The sequence below is a fragment of the Anser anser genome, assembly GCF_964211835.1.
Source record: "Anser anser genome assembly, chromosome: 3".
NCBI classification, from domain to species: domain Eukaryota; kingdom Metazoa; phylum Chordata; class Aves; order Anseriformes; family Anatidae; genus Anser; species Anser anser.
The window spans coordinates 61,888,987-61,912,684 of NC_139722.1; the positions used below are offsets into that span (position 1 = coordinate 61,888,987).

Here is a 23,698-nt window from a genome sequence, read left to right on the forward strand (position 1 = left end):
AACAAACAAACAAAAAACAAACCAAAAAAAACCCACATTGTGCTCCCTATGTGCATTTCAGATCTCAAATAGCACAGAAAGAACTTTGAAAGTCCCAGGAATTCTTCACTTAGTTTATTGCATCTAAGTAGCTAAGAGACGTCACTGTCATTCAGCAATTGCATTTAGAAGTTTTAAGGAAATAATGACGTCAGTCTTATATCCTTGAATTAAATGCACTGGAGAGACTATGTAGATGCATCATAATGCTTTCCACATAGTTTCACCAAACATGCACAAGATACTGTAAAGTAAAGACCATGCTACCCCTCTTGCTCCCAAAAATGCTTTCCAGATCAGAACTGCAAGCAGTGCAGGCTGAGGTAGGGATGGTGGCAATGCTCATGCTTGCAATTTTTTTTTCCTGAGCATAACTATGGAATTTCTTGCCATAGAGTAGCAAGATTGTGCTCAAAACCAGAATAAGTACAAGCAAACAAGAAAAATCCATTAGCCATTGTTAGTTGAAACCATAAGATGCAGTGGGGCACAAAATGCTACATGCAGTGACATTTCATAGAATGTATTCCCAATATGCTTAACCTGTCCTTATACATTTATTTAAGCATTGCTGGCTACTGATGTAGATGGACTCTGATCCAGCATGTCTGTTTTCATGCTCTTACAAGAGCATCCCCCCCAACAGTTCCAAGTTAGGGTAAAATTAGAACTACTACTCAACTACGCTATTTTAGCTAAAGCGTAAGAGGGACTGACTTCTTCTCTATAACAGTTGTACCCCGAACACCTGTTAAAGTTAATAAAAGCTGCAGAGGAAGGCAAAGTTTAGCTATAAGTGATTATTTTCCCCATAAATTATTCTTAAATGTATTACTTCCTTTGAAGAACAAGCATTTGCAGTTAAGATTTATTGATTTCATAATTCCACTTAGAGAACTAAATTTAAAATAAACGAACCCCAAGAAAGTTCAGTATTCTATGAAGCGGATGTTTAAATAATCTGACTAGCTGATATCTCTCTGCACTATTCATAGTGAAAGGATTTGTTAAACTCAAAACGTGAGGTACCATCTTCTGAAAGTAATTGTGAGTCAAACAAGAAGCTGAGATGGTTAGTTCTGGAGAGTGACACTAAAACTGCTGTAAAAATAGAAAAAAAGAAGAAGAAAGCTTGCTACAGGTGCATCAGTCTGAAAGAAGAGCTGCTGATGTACCTTGATGTATGAGGGCTTTGGCTTACCATGGAACTTCAAATCCCATAGACTGTTTCTTTCCAGACACTGTCATTTTGGTAACTTTTGGCACAATTTCAGATTCCATTCTGGCTGACTGGGAATCCCTTGATTTTCCTAGTAATAGACAAAAATAAGTTTGAACTTAATGTTGTGACTAACAGGTGTTAAATATAAAGCTTAACAAGTTACATTCCTTTTCATCAACCCAAAGATACCAGTCTGCGATAATGATGAAGTCTCACACTTCAGTCTTTTACTTTTATCTGTTACATATTTATTCAAATTAATCTACAAACATTTGTATTTATTGTGAAAATCTTATCTGTATCTCCAAGTATCTGCTTGACACCCACACCATTTAAGAGCTTTGCTATTTTGATAGCAGTTCTGCAGAATGCCAGAAGCATTTTATACAATACAAGGATGAAGAAACGCTTTGCAGCTGCTCACTAGCTGATTAAGCTAATTCTTGTTTACAGTTTTTCTTTTGCCTTAACATTGGCAAGCCTCAAGGCTACAAGTTTAAACCAAAAAAAGGCAAAACAACACTCGTCTACCTGAGGTACTGCTAACAGCAGCACAAGCTACCAGGCCTTCCCTGAGACCTGTGAACAGAGTTGTCTCCTACCTAGTTACATCAAAGAAGCCAAGAAATACCCAAACTAGCTATATATTTACTATGGGGAAGAGTAGTATAAATGAAAATAGCAAACTAGCTCTTTTCTTTCCACGACCCCCTCTTTAATATGTTAAGTAACTCCCTTCTCCCTTTCTTTATGGGAAAATACTTCCAACTTTATACAGTATGAGTGACAATGACTGTATCTTGTGTTCTGAAGGACATTATATACACAGAAAAGCAAAAACAATAACCTGAATTCAGAAATAAACTGAAAGTTTGAAAAAATCTTTACCTATGGATGCATCTGAAAACTGGAAAAATGCTGATACTCTTCAAGTAATACCCTGATTCTGAATACTCACAAACAAGTGAAGACTTATTTTGAAGAACAAGTTAATTTTTATTTATTTATTTACTTAAAGTGTTTTAGATTACTACTGTAAGATGAACTGTTGGAGTCATTTGGTCTTACTCATACAGATGAACTCTTTATTGCACTCTAAAGTATGACAGCTACACCTCTAAAACCTCATGATCATAGTGCTTTGCAGGTTATACATAGTTATGGTCAAGCCTGTTGAAGGTATGTTTCAGGTACAGAAACAGAATACCAGAGACATGTCTACAATATACAGCACACCAAAAAGATCTTGTGCAACTTTTTTTAGTTTATTTAATTTGGTCATCACCTCCTTCATTTATCTTATCTGTTGATACTTATTTTAGTTATATGCTGCCTGGAGATCTCTGGAAGAAGTACTTTGTATGCATATTATTAATAGTTACGTACCAATTATACTAAATAAAGAAAAACAGTAACAAGGAAATAAAGGCAATACCAGAAATGATGGTTAACAACAATTATATATTATAAAACTGCCAAACAAATAATAAAGATTCAGGATAAAAAATTCTCACATTAAAGGACAAGGACTACCAGTTAAACAAAGATTTTGTTTCATATTCAAGCTTCTACACAGGTCACCTTTACCTATTTTTGAATGAGAAGTTACTCACATGAGTTACAGAAAAAAGGGCATTACTTTTGTTGCCAACTTGGTATGTTTTTTTCTTACTTCTATTCTAACAATTTTCAAGCAGACATCACCTTCAACTACCAGTTAAACATGAATGTATTACAAGTCATTTGAAAGCTGAATTACAGTTAATTCTCAGAAAATACCATGTTTGAAGTCTGGCTGCTAGGAATTAAAAATTGCAAAAAACATAATGAACATGAAATTAGATTAGTTGAAAGAAAACAAGATAATTGTTATCATGTACCTTGCATATAACTTGCAATCTATTTGCAAAATTTGCTACATTTGATCCAAAATCAAAAGTCATTGGATATAAAAAATACATCTTCTCTTATAAATTCAGAAATTAAGCTTTGATCTGTACAACTGTTGGGGTGTTTGAGACTGATCCAAAGCTAAATGTACAAGGAGATGAAATAGATTTAATGAATCTAGAATTTGACTTCTATTTCAGCAGTACTACACTACTCACCCTCTAGATAAAATCTAGAAGACCAGACAACTCATTAAAACTGCATCACTGAGACAGCATAATTCTGTCATAAGACAACGTAATTCTTCAGTTTGCAGTGAGCATTTTAAATTATGAACCCTCAAGAAATATTTTGTGAATTGATAATTTTGTGAATGTCAATGAAGTGATGCTGTTAGGAGAGAAGGTTCCATATGTGAAACACTTAACATCGCTACGAAAACAGGGTTGAGCAGAAACAACTGAAGACTAGAACACACAATGCGACAAATGAAATCACAAAAATCTAAAACTAGAGAAAAAGGAATAAAACCAGAGGGAAAAAATAGGCAACACTAAAAGGTATTACAAAGAGCAAGAAGAAGTAAAATAATTGTCCACTGGCAGCACAAACAGTTTGTTGCTGTCTAAAGAAGAAAAAAACACTTATATCAGTATAGGTGGACTGAAGAAGCAAACCAGGATCGCGTAACAAGGGCAAACCAAACCATAGAAGATAACTGTGGAAAGGTTGCACTCAAACAGATGCAACAACCATGTTGCAAACAGAAATCATTAGTAATACTACTGACAGAAGCATCAAATATCATTTTTTGACTCCAGTGTTTTTATAACCAAGTACAATAAAATCAAACAGTTCATTTGAGATAAGGACCAACCCTGTTTTTTGTACTGCAGGTGCCATTAAAGATTAATAATTATGGGCTTCAGTACGAAGGACAGAAGCCCAGGAAAGGAGTATACTTTACTATCTAATCTATAGGGCACTGGAGAAAACTGCATGATAAATGCTTATCTGCTTTAGCAGACAAAGCAAAAACTATTCAACACTTAACAGATCAAAAGCAAATCCTTAAATTGCACCTTGGAACTAAAAGGAAGTCAATGCACAATGCTGATACAATTCTTAAGAGAAACACTTCTGAATAAGCAAGCAGAGTATCCAATAGCAACTAAGGTCTGCTACAACCCTGGAAAAAGTATAGGGGTGGTAATCCCAATCTGATTAGGAAAAGAGCAACTGCAAGAAAATCGGCCTCTGAGGGGAAAGGATATAAACTTGTCTAGAAAGTCTTAAACATTCTTCATGCCCTGTGCAATTTGCACCTTCCTAAGTGCAAACGTAAGCAACTAAATGTCAATGTTTCCTACACCAAGAGTGCATAAGAAATGGAGAGATACTGACTTTTGCATCTTTAATAAACTCCTAAAGAATCCCCAATACCTCCTTGCTATGCTTCACTTCAGTTTTACAAAAAGCAAAAATTAGAGTGAATCATTCATAAATTACAAAAATATAAAGGCTTGTCGGTATGATAGTTACCACAATTCAAAATGATTAAAAAACAAAACTTCCAGTCTATTTTAATATTTTAAGCAAAGTAGTTTTCAGACAGATACTTGCTGTTGAAGACTACATTGACATCACTGCACCTGTATACTGTAGCTACGAGTCAAAACAGTAACACAAAGCAGAATATGCATTGATGTACTTTGCCTCACTGTCAAATGAGGATGAGCTTAATACAAAAGGTAACAGAAAGACCTCCGCTGAAGTTACTCCAGTATAACTATGGCAGTGTGTGACAACTTAACAATGACCATCTTTCTTCTCTTTGCTTCTCCCTTTCCTGTGGCTGCTCTGTGGTCTTCCAACTGAAGATCCTTCTGATTTAGTCCAAAAATTTTACTAGTGGCACCTTCTGCAACTTCAAACTAAAAGTGACAACTATTGCGACTGCAATTAAAAGTACAACCCTGAAATCTGATGGCAAAATACAGTATTTGCAGTCTGAAAAACAGGAGGCAGATACATATATATATAGGAACCAAGTGAAACATCAGAACAGCCCTTAAAAACAAAAATAGTGTCTCTGGGTGTTCATGGTAGAAAAGCAAAAGTGCATGGATAAAGTCAACCATCTTCCTTTACCATAAGCAACTCCCCAGATTTTGGGCTTCCTTTGTAAAAAAAATAGTTGTAAGGATTACCTGTAAAAGATTTAAACAAACAAACCAACAGATTATTTCAGCTTCTTTATCACATATAATGGGCTTGAGAAGTTTTTTTCAGTTGTTTGTTTACTTACATTGAAAGTAACAGGAAGGTAAAAACTGGTCTTTAACTCTGTTGGGGGTATGGAGGAGTTATTTTTCAGTACATAGAACAGTCGATTATTGGTCTACTCTGTTCCCAGGTAAATTAGAGATGCAGAAAAACACCACAAGTCTGCTAAACGGCTGCCATCTCATGTAAGAAATGTTGATGCTGAGTGAAGTGGGGAGCAAAAAGTGTTTACACTGGTAAATTTGGAGAAATGAACACTAGTATGGGGTGTCTAAATCCACGCTGTCTTAGTCCAGATGACAATGAAACAATGTCATCATTTTCAACTCCTAAGCACAAGGGACTGGTCCTCACAACTTGGTTTCCCCTCATTAAATTATATAACGGCACTGAAACTCTAAACTCAACTTTATCATTACACAGAGAAGCCTTCTTACGATAAAATAAACTAGAATTTTCATTATGTCTGAATAAAACAAAACAAAAACACACACACACACAAAAGGAATAAAATACCACAGTGTTAGGCATGCCTGAAGCCCATGCCTTCTCAGATGCCAACTCCTTTAAACAAATACAGGTCTACTCACCCATCCGCAGTTAATACTTTGCACTTTTAATTTTGCTTCGGTTTGTTGTTTACGGGTTTTTAAAACTTTATTTCAGCAATTCTGTTTCAGTACCTTTCTTAACAGCTGCATTACTACAACTAGAAGAGTACTAAAGCACCAAGGGACAGGAACCTCTGAACCTAGCTTTACCAGGGAAAAGGGACAGTCCACCAAAAGAAAGTACATATACCAAGCAACTAAAGGCAGCACTGGCAAAGGAGAGCACCACCAAAGGAGTTACGTATTAACTAATTGTGGCCAGATCACAGTTTTTCTTTAAAGCTTTAAGCCATTTACATACTTTACATACTGATATTTTTTACTTGGTGCATATTAATTCTTCCGCTTTCAAAGGTGTTGTGAGCATTTAAAGAAAGAAGTTGCATACAATTTCTATTTTGAATGTGGCTCGGGAGCCTAGATGCTACTGACACTTAATAGACAGAATTCATTACCTTAAGTAGGCCCTCCCTTGGTCATCTATTTTTAAATGGTGCTCAAAAATGTTACATTTATATGTAGGTCATTCTGAAAATGAAATTTGTTTATTCACGTAATAAATGCAGCATCCATGCAATCTTTACCTTTTACTCACAGCCTGCATTTTTTAATCTCAAGTAACAAGGTTTCAAACAAGAATGTCCACTCAGGTTTTTGTATGCTTTTTTTTTTTTTGCCTAATGAAATTACTGGAACTATTATTTCTGATAGACACCTCTGTGTTGAAAACTAAGTGCCCCCCCCGAGCTGAACACTGTATGTTCCTAACAATCTCAATAAATTTATATTCATTTTTGCGACACAGAAATATGTATTCCAATACTACAGATAATCCAATCTTCATCCTTCTGTGCAGCACCAACCCACTGCTGGAATCGGAAAATGATTTTTCTGTATGAAGTTAGTTTTAAACATTTTTTCTAGCATTACATATAGTAAAATATGTATTCAACTCCAGTATTCATCCTCAAACTAGAAATTCTGCTTTGCAAAACTTCCCAATAAATTGCATTAAGCTGTGTTTCCACTCTAAATAAACCACACACAGTAATACAAGCAAAAAAAAAAAAAGCAATAATAAAGGTGTGGGAAGGGGTTAGGTACTGTGTAAACCAGCAGTACCATGGAAAAATATACATGTAACCATGCCTTCTGATCTACAAGACACGGTTTGCATCCCTTGCTCTGCTACAGACTTTCTATATAACCACAACCAAGTCACTTAAACCTTTGTCAACTGATTATACAGCAACATCCACCAACAGCATAAAAGAGAAAAGGCAAGGCACTAGTTTTGCGCTCTATACTACCATGTCATGAGCTTGTTCCAAGTGTTTCATGACTCACTGATTAAAAAAAATATATATTTTTTTTTTTGCACGTCTTACTGGCAGTACAACTGTTGAGTATTCATTAGCAATAAAAGTACAGACAAGACACAGTCCTGTCTGAAAAACAGATTTAATAACAGAGGCCTATATCACAATAATTCCCTTCCTATATGCTATGTTACTATTTAAAACTAACTTTAAGGTCACAGATTCACAGATTCACACAGATTCACAGATTTCTCTAGGTTGGAAGAGACCTCAAGATCATCAAGTCCAACCTCCGACCTAACACTAAGTACTCCACTAAACCATATCCCTAAGCTCTACATCTAAACGTCTTTTAAAAGACCTCCAGGGATGGTGACTCCACCACCTCCCTGGGCAGCCCGTTCCAATGCTTAATAACCCTTTCGGTAAAGAAGTACTTCCTAACATCCAACCTAAAACTCCCCTGTCGCAACTTTCGCCCATTCCCCCTCGTCCTGTCACTAGGCACGTAGGAGAACAGACCAACCCCCACCTCTCTACAGCCTCCTTTCAGGTAACTGTAGAGAGCGATGAGGTCGCCCCTGAGCCTCCTCTTCTCCAGGCTGAACAAGCCCAGCTCCCTCAGCCGCTCCTCGTAAGACTTGTTCTCCAGACCCCTCACAAGCTTGGTCGCCCTTCTCTGGACTCGCTCGAGCACGTCCATGTCCTTCCTGTAGCGAGGGGCCCAAAACTGAACACAGTACTCGAGGTGCGGCCTCACCAGAGCCGAGTACAGGGGCACAATCACTTCCCTCGACCTGCTGGCCACACTGCTTCTTATACAGGCCAGGATGCCGTTGGCCCTCTTGGCCACCTGAGCACACTGCTGGCTCATATTCAGCCGACTATCAACCAATACTCCCAGGTCCTTCTCAGCCAGGCAGCTTTCCAGCCACTCATCTCCCAGCCTGTAGCTCTGCTTGGGGTTGTTGCAGCCCAGGTGCAGGACCCGGCACTTGGCCTTGTTGAACTTCATGCAGTTGACCTCAGCCCATCGCTCCAGCCTATCCAGATCCTCCTGCAGAGCCTTCCTGCCCTCGAGCAGATCGACACACGCACTTAGCTTGGTGTCGTCTGCAAACTTACTGAGGGTGCACTGGACGCCCTCATCCAGATCATCAATAAAGATATTAAAGGGGACCGGCCCCAGTACCGAGCCCTGGGGGACTCCACTAGTGACCGGCCTCCAACCAGATTTGACTCCATTCACCACAACTCTCTGGGCCCGGCCATCCAGCCAGTTTCTAACCCAGCGAAGCGTACGCCAGTCCAAGCCCCGAGCAGCCAGTTTCTCGAGGAGAATGTTGTGGGGAACGGTGTCAAAAGCCTTACTGAGGTCAAGGTAGACCACGTCCACAGCCTTTCCCTCATCCACCAAGCGCGTCACTTGGTCATAGAAGGAGATCAGGTTCGTCAAGCAGGACCTGCCTTTCATAAACCCATGCTGACTGGGCCTGATCGCCTGCTTGCCCTGCAAGTGCCGCGTGATGACCCTCAAGATAATCTGCTCCATTAAGATAATCTGGTCCTACAATTGCAAAAAATATTCCAAATATGGATTATGAGACAATAGATGAAGAGATGCCAGCCTCATCACATATAATCTCATGCTCAGAAGCATCTATCATCTATTTGCCCACATGTATGTGAGTTTATATTAATATTTAATACACACGTCCATTACCGTAGTCATCTTTTTTCAAAATACTGACCATAACATAACCCAGTTAACATGCTTCATATTGTTTCTATCCATATACACCATAAAACTCAACAGCTCCTAGCCTTTAATTTTACTTAAAAACAGTGTATTTTTCTCCCTTCAAATTTCACAGCACACAGGGAAAAGAGTAATATGAGGAAATCTAAAAAATTGTCAAGTTAGAGACATGCACAGTACTGAAAGTGGTTTTTTTTTGTATAATCCAACTGAATTATTTAAAAACATCAAAAGTTCTATTAAATGCTCTAGAACACAGGGGAATCTATCAGCACAGTTTAGTTAAGTTTGCCCCAGAGTACAATGGATCTTCAGTGGTGGTGGTGCACAGTTTCAATATTATCAGTATGTCACAGCACTGGGAATAGCACCAGAAGTCCAGGACTCTCAGCCACGTCCCAACACCACTACATAACACAACCACCAAACGTAAAACACCCCAGATTTACAGTTTGCTAATATACTGCCTCCATAGAATTTGCCATGCACTCATCCCTATAGCCCAATATTTAAGTTCCTTAAATCCCTATAGCCCAATATTTAAGTTTCTTCTCATGCAACATTTTGGTGGGTAAAGTTCAACATGCAGAAATCCTTTCTTATGCAAATATATAAGCAATAAAGGATAAAACAGAAAGAAAAAAAAAATGATTTAGGAAAGTCTCTCCTACTCTTCTGTAATCCCAGAAACTTTAGCACTCACAGAAACACCCTGCATAACAAAGAAACACCAATTAGCTCTAATAAAAATGTCACTTGTGAAAAATTCAAAATAAAATGTTACTCTCCTATATTTAAACTATACCAGCTCAAAGTACTGATTTTATGAAAAGGTATGAGATTATACTATTATAAACTGCAATGTACAACAGATGGTACTGTTGATGTAGTAAGTGATGCATCCATCACTTACAAAAGTAATAAAAGTCTATAAAAATAAAAGGCAATATGCTAAATTGTCCCCCCAATACTGATTCACAGCCATTCTAAAGATCTTACTTGAAAACAATTCCCCAAACAAGAACACTTAATTTTTTCTTTTTAAAAGAAAGGTTATTTCCTAATAGAAACCACAGTCAGGGGTTTTCCAGGTAACTTTGTCTTGTTGTTGTAACTATTACCTTCTCTGCAAAGTTTCAGATGGTGAATATAACTTTTTTCATGAAACTGGGAGCAGGTATTTTCACTGAAAAATTGTGAAAATAAAAATGCTTACTTACACCTGACTACAAGAATTTTTTGTTTTGGTTTTAAGGTTTGATACAGCACGGGGTTAGAGGAGATGCTCAGAAGTATCATAAAATAGCCTGCTGTGTCTCCAACACTGGCTAATTCTCTGCAGGCCCCACAACACACAACCGCCACAATTTACTACCCCATGACTCAAGATGCAGGAACATCTTGCTTCACTACAACCTACTACAACAACTGGATGTGCAGCGGGCACAGTCAGAAAGGCTGGCAGCTTCACCTGTTAAGAGTTAGCTGGCACTTGTCATTGTTCAGGCTTTGCTTTCAATGCTCACAACTTTTGGCTAGTTGAACTCTTTTGTCCAAAAAAACCTCATTTGCTCAAGTGAAGTGCCTGCCTGAGGCTGATTTTTTTTTTGGTTTTTTTTTGTTTGTTTTGTTTTTTTTTGGCCTTAGAAAACAGTTTGCCCATGCACATATGGCCTAAATTTAACAACTAAATCAGCCAAATACTTCAACATTAAATATATAACTGCTCTGGCTATTTTTGGCCAGGCTGGACTAAGTCCTGCCACCTGAGAGCAAATCCAACCTCTCCTGTGTTCCCTGGGGTTTCCTACCACATCAGTAAACCAAAGGCATGAACCTGCCTAGGGTAATCATAAAAAAGTAAACCCAACTAGAGGGCACGAGAAGAAGCCAATGGAAGTGAGCACTGGCAAGCAGAATGACAAGCGTATTATCAAGGATTACAAGAATGAAAATCAATAACGCAAAGCAGATGAGAGCTGAAAAAAAAATGACAATATTAATGACTTAACCTGTGGAAAAAACGTGTTTAAGGAAAAAGCAAGAGGACACATACTGAGGGACAGATCACATACAGAAGCTAAGCATGAACAAAGGAAGAAGAAGAGGATCAACACTGAAAAGCAATACAAGCTATGGGCAGAAAAAAGTGAATGTGGGGAAAAAAAATCAAGGTCAATGACTGGAAAATAGATAGGGAGAGTGGGGATGGCTAGCTACAGAGACTGGAAAGATGAAGTGTAAAAAATGGAAATGCAATGAAAAACTCAAAGTGACATGAGTATTTAAGGCAGAAATAAGAATCAAATGAAAAACTTTGACCATGACTAAATAAATTTGAGAATGAGAAAGTGAGAAAGATGCATGCACTGAAATTAGATCAAGTTGAAGTGGATGGGGCAGACAGTGTTATAACTAGGCAACAATACATTTTCTTCCATCTGGAACATAGGCAAAATTGCTGGAGTCCCACCATTCCCTTGCCACTGACACTTACTCTCCAACTGAATACAAATGATGCAGAAATAGCAGTCAGTTACTGATACATTCCCTAGTTCTTCTTACCAGAAATAAATACCTTCCAATGCAACTTTTTAGCAATCGGGACTTCTAATTGTATGTTTTTGAATACTCAAATATTACAAAATGATTATTACCAATTAAAGCTATTTTTTTCTCTGATCCTTTATTACAATGAGTCCTTTGACTTCATTTAATGAGTTGGGAATATTTTCTTTTCCCTCACTTAATACTCCAATCCCATCTTTCTACTGCTTCCCAGTAGCCGATCCCTCCTCTAAAACACCAAATTGTTCATTTTTTCATGTTTCTTTTGTACCCATTGCTGCTGTACCTGCAAGTTCCACAAGAAACTTATTTTCACCACTTTAGTGCATTTTTTTTAAATCACACTGTCTTTACCCAACATGAGAAAGCAATTTGGAATACCTGATGTCCCAGAAAAAACTGATGTCTCTGAGAATGGTGTAGTATATTTTACATAGAAAATTTCTCACAACTGTAAACATTCAGTACCTTAACAAATTAAACTCTTCTCTCCCAATTTCTGGATGCTTAATATGGCATTCTAACCAGCATCCACCTCAAATAAGTGATGTTTAAAGTTATATACTTCAGCAACGGAACCCATAGTTGAGCTCTATATACAGGTCATTGGTATAGTCTTTCCACAGACACGGATAATTAGTCTGGTTTACATTCACAGTTTATATACTAGAGGGAAGAAAGGCACTATCACTGGAGTAAAACTCTCATTTCAAGATTTCCAGTTTCATTAAGCCATCACACCTCCGGAGTAAAAGGAACAGAGGTCTATGGTACAGAAAGGCAGACCTGGGGGGCAGGGGGGGAGCGTCAGTCATCTTCTAGAGATTACACGAGTATCAGCTACCTCCTTTTGATGTTTCTGACACATAAACATTTAAAGGTCCAATACAAATTCACAACTGTCAAAACAGTGACCTTCTCGTCTGTCAAGTTCTTGATGATAATGTCCCCGAGGTATTTCTCATGCCTATTGCTTCTAGTTAAATGGACTAAAATCCAATCCTTCATGTAATCGTAACACAGTACAACTCATCCTGTAACTACCGAAACCTTATTTGTGGGAGGTGTATTTCTTTGCACTACTCTCTAGCAATGCCAATAATGTTCCTCCTCAATCTGCAATCAAAGTTACAATTTGCTGTAAAAATATTTTGTGTTAGACATTGACAGTTGTTCTGTACCACGCATCTTTACTCTCCCCCACAGACACAACATTAAGTCGTTGGTGGTGTTCTCTAATTCAACGATTTTTTCTTAAATGACTGTGATTTGTCTTTCACAGATTTAGAAGAAGCTCAGTCCAGTATTTCTGAAGTGCAACTTCCTACCATAAATGGTCATGTAAAGAGCAGAGTCAGCACATTGTGCAGGATAACCCTAAAAAGATATATCCATTGCTGCTCACTTAATTGAACAGAATACACACAGCCCATGCAAATTAACAGAATTTCTGTTAAAAGCTTGACCCAAAATGAGTAAGTAAAACTGAAAGTACAATATGTACATTCTATTACAATTAGAATTCAATTTCCAAAACTAACAGACTGTAATTTCAGGTTTAATTCTTAACAAATATTATAATGCCAGAGGATGGTGCTATTTGCCTGCACATCCTCGAGGTAATTCAGAAACATCACACCTTTTACACACACACTGACTACATCTACACAAGTACGTTCCCACTGATTGTATTACAGGAATGCAAGTCATCTTACAAGAGAAAGCTTTCCCAACCCACAACTTTCATTTATGCACCAAAATATCCTCAGCAAGAAATTAAAATCCTCAGCAAGAAGTTAAAAATATGGAAAATAATATAAAAGAAAACTATACTGGCAAACTGATAGCACACAAAAAGTGGCATCATGTTATAAATGTTCAGCTCTTCCACAACTATTCCATACTTTTTCCAGAAACTTAATGATGTATCTTTTTAAAGTTGCAGAAGAAAAAAATGTATTTAGTAGTCCTGCACAATTCAGCATGTTGAAGCTGCAAGTATTTTCAGCTTGAGTTCCAGACTGTCAACTTTTAGTGCAGTGAGAACTTCCAAGGTAAGATTAGCTAAAACCTTATTTAATTTCGGCTCTCTGAATCCGCAACTCTCCCACTCTGCTGGTGACATTACAACCACACTAGACCCTGTCTGGGTCAGAGACATGACCTATATGTGAAAATTAATCAATGCTTTCTTAAAAGTCAGGCAAATTTACTTGTGTGTATATATATATATATATACACACACATATATATATTAAAATAAATAAACTTTACACATTCACTTTTCTATTCTTCTGCAAAGTCAGCTCTGTATAAGAAAAATACATTTACTGGTGCCACTCTGTGGTTTAAGGGATCACAGTAGAGATTGCAATGTCATAGCACAGGGCACATTAACATTATTTCAGAGTGAAAGATGTGTGGCTTCAAAGGACCAAAAGAATAACTTAATCATATAGTCAAGAATTCATCAGCTACTAAAAAAAAAAAAGCAGTTTAGCAACATAAGACATTATTTAAAAAATGTTCAACAGACTAAGTACAGTTAAAAAAATAAAGATATGGTCAAGCAGTACATCAATTATTGAAAACTATATATACATACAAATATACACAGAGCCTACAGCAAACTGAAACATGCATTTAATCACACTAGTAGGAGTTGCATGATTACAAGGGAGACACTCACTGAAATTCTGCATTTCTGCTTGCAAGGTTATGCTAATTCAATAGTATATCCTCAGAAACGCCCCCTTCTGGTTTGTTTTTTCTTTTAAATGGCAAAAGATGGACGTTCTCTACTTACCCATTTTACAAAAAGTCAGCAACAGACTACAATTTTGAAAGTTTTACCTATAACAAAGATGAAAGGAAATGACAGTATTCATTACAATTTCATTAAAGGTAAAGCTAGAGATGGTAGGAATGGTGTTTGCCAACAGAAATGGGAATAAAAAGGTCATCCCCTAATCATACAGCTGATGGAATGATGCAAAAGATTCCTCACGGCTGATGATCTCAAACCACAAAAGAACTTCCCGTCCGTAATTGATAAGCCCCCAATTATGAAAGAACAAGGATAGAGTAGAAGTACTTCAGATATATTTTACAGGGTTTTACAAAACACCATAGCTCAAAGGTGGAACCGTAACTTGAAAATCCTGCCTCTTTTGCAATTCCAACTACTCTCTTAATATCCAAAACCTAAGAAGATACTGGAAATGTATAACCTTGTAAAAAGTTAAATGATATATTGAATGATCTCAAAAAGTTGTGTGTCTGTTTAATACACACATTTAAAAGTCACTTATAAATAAAGCAATTATTTTGAAGAGTAAAATGTTAAGCAGGTTCAATTTTTTTTTAATCATTCTTAATGTAACAAAGAATAACTGTTAAGAAAGGACAAGTGGGAAACAAAAGACATTAAAAATGCATTGTTCTCCTTTGCACATGCAAATTAGGTGAAGTTAAACATTTCACACAAAATCTGTTCAAATGAAATTTGCTGAGTGAACATACACCTTTTATAGTACTTGTTTTACTAGGACTAAATGTAATGAAGCAAAACACACGCTTATCAAAACCAAGCGACGTAATTACAAGGTGTTGCTTTTTCTTTTTCAATCCCAGAGGCTGATATTGATCAAGTATCTACTCTTCCACTCCTTTACTATCTGATGATTTTAGATTACAGGGGGAGGGAGGGTTATGCCATTACTCCTCAACTAAAAGATATTCATTTAAGTAGCTTTAAAAAAAAAATTACTGCAGCATCACATTTCTTCTATAGACATTTCAGAAACAATACTTAATTTTTAACAGATTTTCTTATATACAATTTGACATAGAATAATTAAAAAGAAATTAGAATTTAAAATGTTTTCTATTTAGATGGGACAGTTTAAGTACTCTTAGAAGACATTCAACATCAATTAAACCTTTAAGGGTCCTTTCAAACCAAACTATCTACCAGTTTGCAGTAGGACATCCAAATCAATGGGGGATAAGAAGATGTTATTTCGTATGTTGACAGCTCTCCACTGGACAAGCCTTTAACTGGTCATAATTATACTAGCAAATCAGCATTTTTATTCTATCTTACTACTACAATTCAAAGCTCAAGACTTATGATATAAGTAGTTACATCACCTCTAGGAGCTCTCTGGTGGTACATTTTCCAGATACTCCTGTGCTGTATAGGACTTTTTTTTTTTTTTTTTTAAACTTACGTACCTCCTAAACCCTAGCAACTTTTTTTTTTCCAAATGACAGAAAAGTAAAATCTCAGTTTTGTCCTCAGTGCTACACAGATTAAAGTTCAATAGATCAACATCAACTGTCTAACAAAGAAATATAAACTGTCTAACAAAGAAATAGACATTACTAAACACATTCCTAAAGAAGGACAACCACATTCTCCACGCATGGATTGAGAAGCAAGCGATTAGATAATGCAGTCTGAAACTACTGAGGCATACTTTACTGCCAAGTTATTTTCTTCCAGTTACTGTTATTTTTTCTGTTGTCTCATCTGTCAGATCAACGGGCTTCAGCATCTGCTTTTGCCATTTCCTTTAATTCTAATTTAAGACACCCTGCTCATTTCCAAAATAAACATAATTGGTTTGCCACTCTGCTATCTTGCCCTGTTCATGAGTACGTTTAAATCATAGAATCATTTAGGTTGGAAAAGACCTCTAAGATCATCTGGTCTAACCTTAGGAAGGGAAAAAGGAAAATGGCAGAGGTAGCAATGGCTATTAAAAATACAAAGCGTATTGAAAAAGAAAAGCTTTACTGTTCTTTGTTATTTAAATGTATTAGTGGCAACACATTTACAGACAAAGGATCTTTGAAACCTAGGTGTGAAACTGCTAAAGATCTCTGAATCTAATTTGCAAAACAAACACAAGCTCCATCAGTGCAGTAGGCTAACCAACATACTGAATTCATCTGCAGTCAATTATTATATAAACATCTATTAGTACAACTTTAGAGACAAATCTTAAGCTATCCAAAAAGTTACAAAGGCAGTTTTCCTGGACCACCACTACGCACCATGTTGTTTGTCCAAACATGTTGCAAAAACAGATCATACACAAGACATTATTCCATAGGGAACACATTATGTATGCTGCCAGTAACAGTGGATATTATTAGGAATTTAGTGAACCTAACATAAATCAGATGATTAAATTGACAGTAGGGCTTTCACTAACTGATATAATATCCTAGTATTTGGCAATAATTGTATTTATCAGGGAAACTGTTACAAGAAGCAGAGACCCTGGTCATGCTAAGGTAAGAAGGTACAAGTAAGCAAGGCAAAAGGTAAGCTACTTATATATATATATATATATATACACACACACACACACATACATAGTAACATACACGTTTAAGAAGCAAAAGATATGTTAAAAAAACACTGTTTTGCGTTAAAATTTAGGAAAAGTTTATAAAAATTGCCCTACTCCTTGGCATAATTAATTCGTTTACATTAACTTTTCCCCTTATAAGTGTTTTACGTTATCTACATTACCTATCTATATTACATTTGCATTACTTATGTACATTATTCCTCTGATAACTCCTTCTAACTGTTCCACAGTTTCCTATGAACTCCTCTGCCCCAAGTCAAAGATCAGGATTCCAGAGTTATCAAAGATGAATTGATTAATTAAGTCAAGAAAAAATAGAGACTGAATGTTACCATACTCTGAATAAGGGAGACCCATTATGTGGAAAAAACACCCTGCATATAAGAGTGACACGAAACAGAGCATTGGAGGCTCCATTCTTCATTGCTATAACTATTCAGAAACCCAAGCCGATTTATAAAAAGCTGTGTATCTGAGTCTAGAAGAAAACCTGAATATAGTACAACACAATATATAGTTTCAAATAAATTCTGTAAGCTTTATGAGATGCAGATGAATACCGGGAAGAGGAAAGTTCACTTGCCAGTCTGAAGAAGTGCATTTCACTCTACCTGGACTTCAGAGAGGAACCTGTGTGGACTGAAGTTCATTTTTTCAATGTTTTCTTCTTCTTCCATGTTGCAGTGAAAGCGGAGTTAAAACACTTCACACTTACAGTAGTAACTGCGTGCATACAGATAGCAACCACAACCTCACAATATTTCTTAGCATATGTATATTGCCAGAAAAATAGCGTTAAAATCATACAATTCAAATCACATTTTTGCCTTGAAAAATGTTTCCAAGAAATCTTCAATTTCTCTTTTTTTTTTTTTTAAACTTACACATTCAGTAGCACTTCGCGTATACTCAGTTTCACCATCTTGCCTAGTTGACAAGCAAAGTTAGTCATTTTCCTGTTTACGTAGGTCAGCAACAGGGAAAAGGAAAACTTTAAAAATAGGAAAATGTGATTCTAAAACCACAAAAAGGGGTTAACAAGGACTCAAACAAGGAGTACCCAAAACAACTTCAACTCATATTCTGGAATTAATTAGATATAAAATTTCCATTTAATATGAGTTTTTAAATGCAGTAAAAATATGGAAGAACTGAAGCAACAACAAGTTACAGTCTCTGTCAACTGGGCATCACATGTTCTGCACACACAGGTATCTTTTATATTAAAGTTACCAACAACCCTACTTTTCCAAGCTTATGGCTTTTTCAGCATAAATTTCTACCAGAGATTCTGACTGCAAATTTTAAATGTCACGGGTACGGAGGGAAGAACCTGGGACTGAAAGCATTTGTAACTGTCTACTCTGAACACTGAAATGTGTCAGGCATCATGAAAGAATCATGGTATCATGAAAGTATACACAAGGAAGGTGATTAAAAAGGGGTAATATTTTAACACCCAAGGACAAAACAGTTTGGGTAAAAACAGAGGCACACAAGTAGTGAGTGGGCAGAATTTCTGTTGATGCCATAATACAGCAGAGTTTGACTAACAAGTTTTGTAACAATACTGAACCACATATAATAAGCAAATCTATGATACTGCAGAAACACATCCAGAAGACAGTACAGAGATACAGCAGGTATTGATAACGTAAATTTTACAGGGAAGAAACAATAGCTTTTGCAGGGAAAGATATCTAGAGTAAAACATACATTGTAAAGCAATGTTGTATTTTATGCTTGTATTTTAACATCTTTGCAGGATTTTTTTTTGCCCTTTAATTTCATTTCTGAATTTTTACATGTGCTTCCTATTAGAATTCAAGCTCCTTTTTGTTGGTAACTGATTATATTTTAAACTGCTTCTTTTATTCCGACAATTTTGGATTTGATACACTAATACCTCTAATGTTTAGGTTAACTACTTTATAGAGCTGAAATGTATTGTTGTACAACTGTGAAATACCACTGTCTAAGTCTTGTCAACACCCTTGTTTTGAGCACTCAAATGCAAACTTCAGGCAAGTTACAACTTCTAAATTGATAATACAACAGCAGTACAGCAGCAATCATTTATCCCTAGAATTGCTAAATGATACATGCTGCAAAGAGTGGGTTGTCTCTAAAGAACAGTATTCTACCTCAGAAAACAGAGGGATAAAATATAAATAATCTAATTAAGCTGCTTTTAAATGAATAGATCCTTAAAGCAAGTGTCCCTGAATTTTGTTTCCTGCTGTGGGGTAAGTGTTGGTTAGGAATGGTAAAGCTGAACACTCACTATTATTGAAGAACACTAACTGTCAATTCAATTAATTAGAAAAAAAAATAATTCTCACAGACAATACAAAAATCTGATCAATGACCTGATAAAAATGTATAAAATAATAAATTAGTCCTTGTATGAGATGTCTCTGTAGTCTTAATTTCAGAAAGACTATTTCCTTAAGTTATGTTTTCAAAGACGAGTATGTATTTACCATACAGTTTTCATATGAGTTGTACATAATTCTACAACCATTTTTCAGAACTTCGGAATCCTATAATGAAAACAACTTTTTATTTCTTTTCTAACTTTTTACATCTTTTAACCATTATAGTATTAATTCCATTAATTCCTCACACCAGCCTGCCTCATATTCTAATGATTCTGATTATTCAGAATGCTCATGCTGAACCAGCATTAGACTGACTGGTGTTCTCAGCACCGTATTTATCCAAATATGACAGTCCAATGCTATATAAACCAAGTATTTAGAACCTTGACATATTAATAATGGACATTCAATACTGTCTGTAAGTGTCTAAAGTTGTTTAATAAACACTTGGTCCACCCAGAATAAAAAGAAATACAAGGAAAGAAGGAACTTTAACTTACTGCGCCCATTGCTATATTGACTTTCCAAAGATCTTCTTAAGAAGAAAACTGCCCTTCAACACTAACAAGGAATTTACAGATACATAGTTCTCACGTGTTAACAGAGAAAATTCACGTATATGACAAATTGTTATGTATATGACAAAAAAATGTTTTACTAAAATAGGAAGTGAAGAGTGCATTACCTTGCAGACTTTCAATTAACAAGATTTTTAAAAACTGTGACTCCAACCATACCTTTCTTGCAACCCAGCAATCACATCTGAGATTTTTGTACATTTTTCACTTTACCTTCTAGAGACACCGAAAAAAGAAAATGGTGGTTGATCTTTACCATAATCTGAAAGGACTGATAATAGAAGGCCACTGTAAGAACAAGTAGAGTGATGATCATGATCAACTCTGCATTGGTGTATACTTTGTCTGAAAAAGGTAAACCATGCTAGTGTTAAAGGACCATAAAAGAAAACTCAGAAAACGCCTGGAGTGTCACTTTTTCCAGTGTAGGTGTACAATATATACAAGGAGAAGCTCAAAGAGGTATCTCAAAGGATTTTAAAAAGCTTTTCATTGCTGATGACACATTTTTCCCTGAAATAAGCCACTTCCTTTCTAAAACCCACACAGTACCTTATGTCAAGATTCAGTAACTTCTCTTAAAGTCTGTGTATACATTTTTCTTACCTAAAACACGGAAGTCTTAAATTCTCATTACTTTCCATGATTTAAGATCTATCATCAGTCATGTCAGATTTCAAACATTTCCACTCGGTAAAGAACATATTCTCCTTGTGACAGACTGAATACATGCAGTACCTGAGTATTACTAAGTACAACAGACTTAGCAAGCATTTGAGAACTGCTATTAGTGAATAATTAGCAAAGCCAATAGAAGTTGGGGGAAAAAAATTCTTCTGAGCCACATGGGCATAGCCAACTGATTTTCATGCATGATAAGTGGAAGTAAAACCTCAGGGTTTCTTCTTGGCTAGTGAAAATATATTGGACATCACCATTAAACTTCAGAATGTTTTTTTCCTCCAAGATTTATTTGGAATTGTCCCTAAAAATAAAATTGAAAAATATCAGTTCATGAGTTTTTTCAGTAAGATCTCCAACTTCACCTGCCCATAACAACACAGCAGAAGTGACCAAAGTTACCTGTTAATATCAATGTCCAACTGATATTCTGGCTATAAAGCCAGAAGACAAGTATTTGTCCTTGGACTGAGAAACCCTCATCATTATGGATCAAAACCAAACTTTGCTGCGTTCAACTGACTGAAAAGAAAAAGCTAATTACATTAAGTCACACTGTGGTAGCATTCGTGTTTTTTTTTCTAATCATTTTTTTTTGGTGTAAAGCAAAAGTGAAGGAAGATATTTATACAGGAGAGGCGAAGAAAGAATTCTAGAAAATTGAAAGATAAACAATGTTAACAAAATGCAAGCTAAGCATCTAGTTGTTTTGCTTGTGGGCTGTATTCTTGAAACTGCCTAGACCGTCTTCATAACTACGTCAATAATCTGAATACCTGCACTATTAATAAAAATCATAAATCAGCAATAAATGCCAGTGAAGAAATACACACTTCTTTGTTAACAGCCACAAAGCAGTACAGCCCAGTATTTAGAAAACTAGACTTGAGCTTGAGACCTGCATTCTATTCCTAGATTATCTGGCACATCATGAGTAAGGCTTTTCAACTTCCGGTGCCTTACTTTCAATTTTGCCTCTTTACTGCAAAACTTGTTTCTTGTCAAGCATTTATACATATAGCCCTATAAAGGCCCCTGCTAGTCTTGAGAAACAACCATAATACAAAATAGCTGGTGCCCCCAAAGAGTTCAACTATGACAATGCCTTCCTTAAAAAAAAAAAAAAGAAAAAAAGACTATATTCCTTGCTACCTACCACCTATCAAACTAACCATACTCAGTTCACAGTATTTTTTATTTCCTGCAAGGATGGCACATTTATAGAGATCTGACCTCCTTCTTGCTCATGCATCACTAAAACCAAAAATCTTAGTGTCATAAAGTGGTTAACAATTCCGTTAAGAGTGCCTGAAATGGAATAGAATCTAGCTCACTCACCAGTATCTGTATTTGTTCTGAAATACTAACATGGGTAAAAAGAAATGAAAACGTAGTTTAGCCAGAAAAAGCAAACAGAAATTAAACAAATATGCACAGAATGCAGATCCTTTTGACTAAGAAGGTACCATTTTTACATAAACATTTTTGAGAAATTTGAACTTTGCAGCTTCTCTGACTATAGTGAGAGCAAACATACTGCAACAGCGCACTTCAAGTTGGAATCTCTGAACATCACTAAGCAGTCACTGCTCGGAAAAAAGCAGACACCTGAGCAATGCTATGTATGTGAAGAACATCACTACCTAAAACAAACAAACAAAACTAAGATTTCACTCTGATTTTATAGATGCAAAGAGACTCAAGATAGCCAATTGAAATATGAAGATAAGGTCCATCTTCATCTGCTATTGACGTGATAAATGAATACCTCACTAGTAAAAAAAAAAACAACCTTCTCTAGAGCACCCGTATTCTCATTATACACAATTTGCACTGTGTCTTCATAAATCTGTAATTTTTAGCAAGTTGTTCATGAAGCATGAACTCTCTTTTAAAATCTATTATTTTAATCTCTGAAGCCCACAACCACTTTACAAGTTCTGGTCATCTCCCATTCATTTTATTAACAGAACGTTGTAGAGGGCAATGAGTTGCTTCCTAAAGGAATCTTACCAACACTAAATATCCAAATCTATTAATTGATCAAACCACAGACATGCCTCTAAAGTCAGAGACTATTGTTTCTAGCAGGCCATTTTTAAGTATGCAATATAATGTTTCCACAAACCAGATAACATACTTCTGTAACCACACAGACACCAGAAACTTAAGGACCATTTCATAAGAATCATTCATTTCCCAAAATCACCTTAATTCACAAATTGTAATTAGCTTTAACTGTTGGTTATTTTAAAAAAAAAAAAAAAAAGTACTTCAAAAGACAAGTCTACACAAAGGAGCAATTACTCAATTGCTGTAGAGTACAGCAGTACTAAAATTCAGACCCATTCTCATTAAATCATCCCATTATATCCAGTGATTGAGGAAGCACAAGAGAGCTGCTGAAAAGTAAATAAATCGCCAGTGGCTTTGATTGTTGTTTCATCCATGTTTTCTACTAGAGAATAAACACACACATTCCAGAAAAACAAACAAAAAAACCTTTTCTCTTACATCCCCACGGAAAAATCCTGTAATGTCAAAAACATTAGCACACAGAAGTATAGATAATTTGGAGTAATGACATTTCCTCATCATCTAAACAGAAGATCGAACACTGTGAATTGAACATAAAATCCACTTAAGAGTTTATCAGCTGCCTGTATTTCAGAAAAAAAAAGGACGTTATCAATTAAAAATTACCTCAATTCTCAAAGAAACAAAACCAGATAAGCAACCACTTTCAATAGTTAGTGAATTATGAGATGAAATTTTGCTTTTTTTTCCCTTCCCAACCCCAACTCATAATCAACATTTAATATAAAAAATGTTTAAACAATAACTTTGCAAAACTGAACACTGAAGATTTCAGAGACACAGAAGACTGTATTTGACTAGTGCCCTTGTAAAAGGTACTGTAATTAACTACCTATACTCCATAAAAACAATTCATACCCTATCTTCATACAATTTCGCATAG

The 23,698-nt window shown here is 36.0% G+C and overlaps 1 protein-coding gene across 2 annotated transcripts in view; it reads right to left on the bottom strand.

Moving 5' to 3' along the window:
- The window catches only part of HBS1L (HBS1 like translational GTPase), a 61,397-nt gene that overhangs the window by 23,724 nt on the left and 13,975 nt on the right, over nucleotides 1-23,698 (bottom strand). For both annotated transcript variants that reach the window (XM_083829350.1, XM_083829351.1), the window contains exon 5: nucleotides 1,241-1,349. In XM_083829350.1, the coding sequence (XP_083685476.1) occupies nucleotides 1,241-1,349 (109 nt within the window). The remainder of the gene's footprint in view (nucleotides 1-1,240; nucleotides 1,350-23,698) is intronic.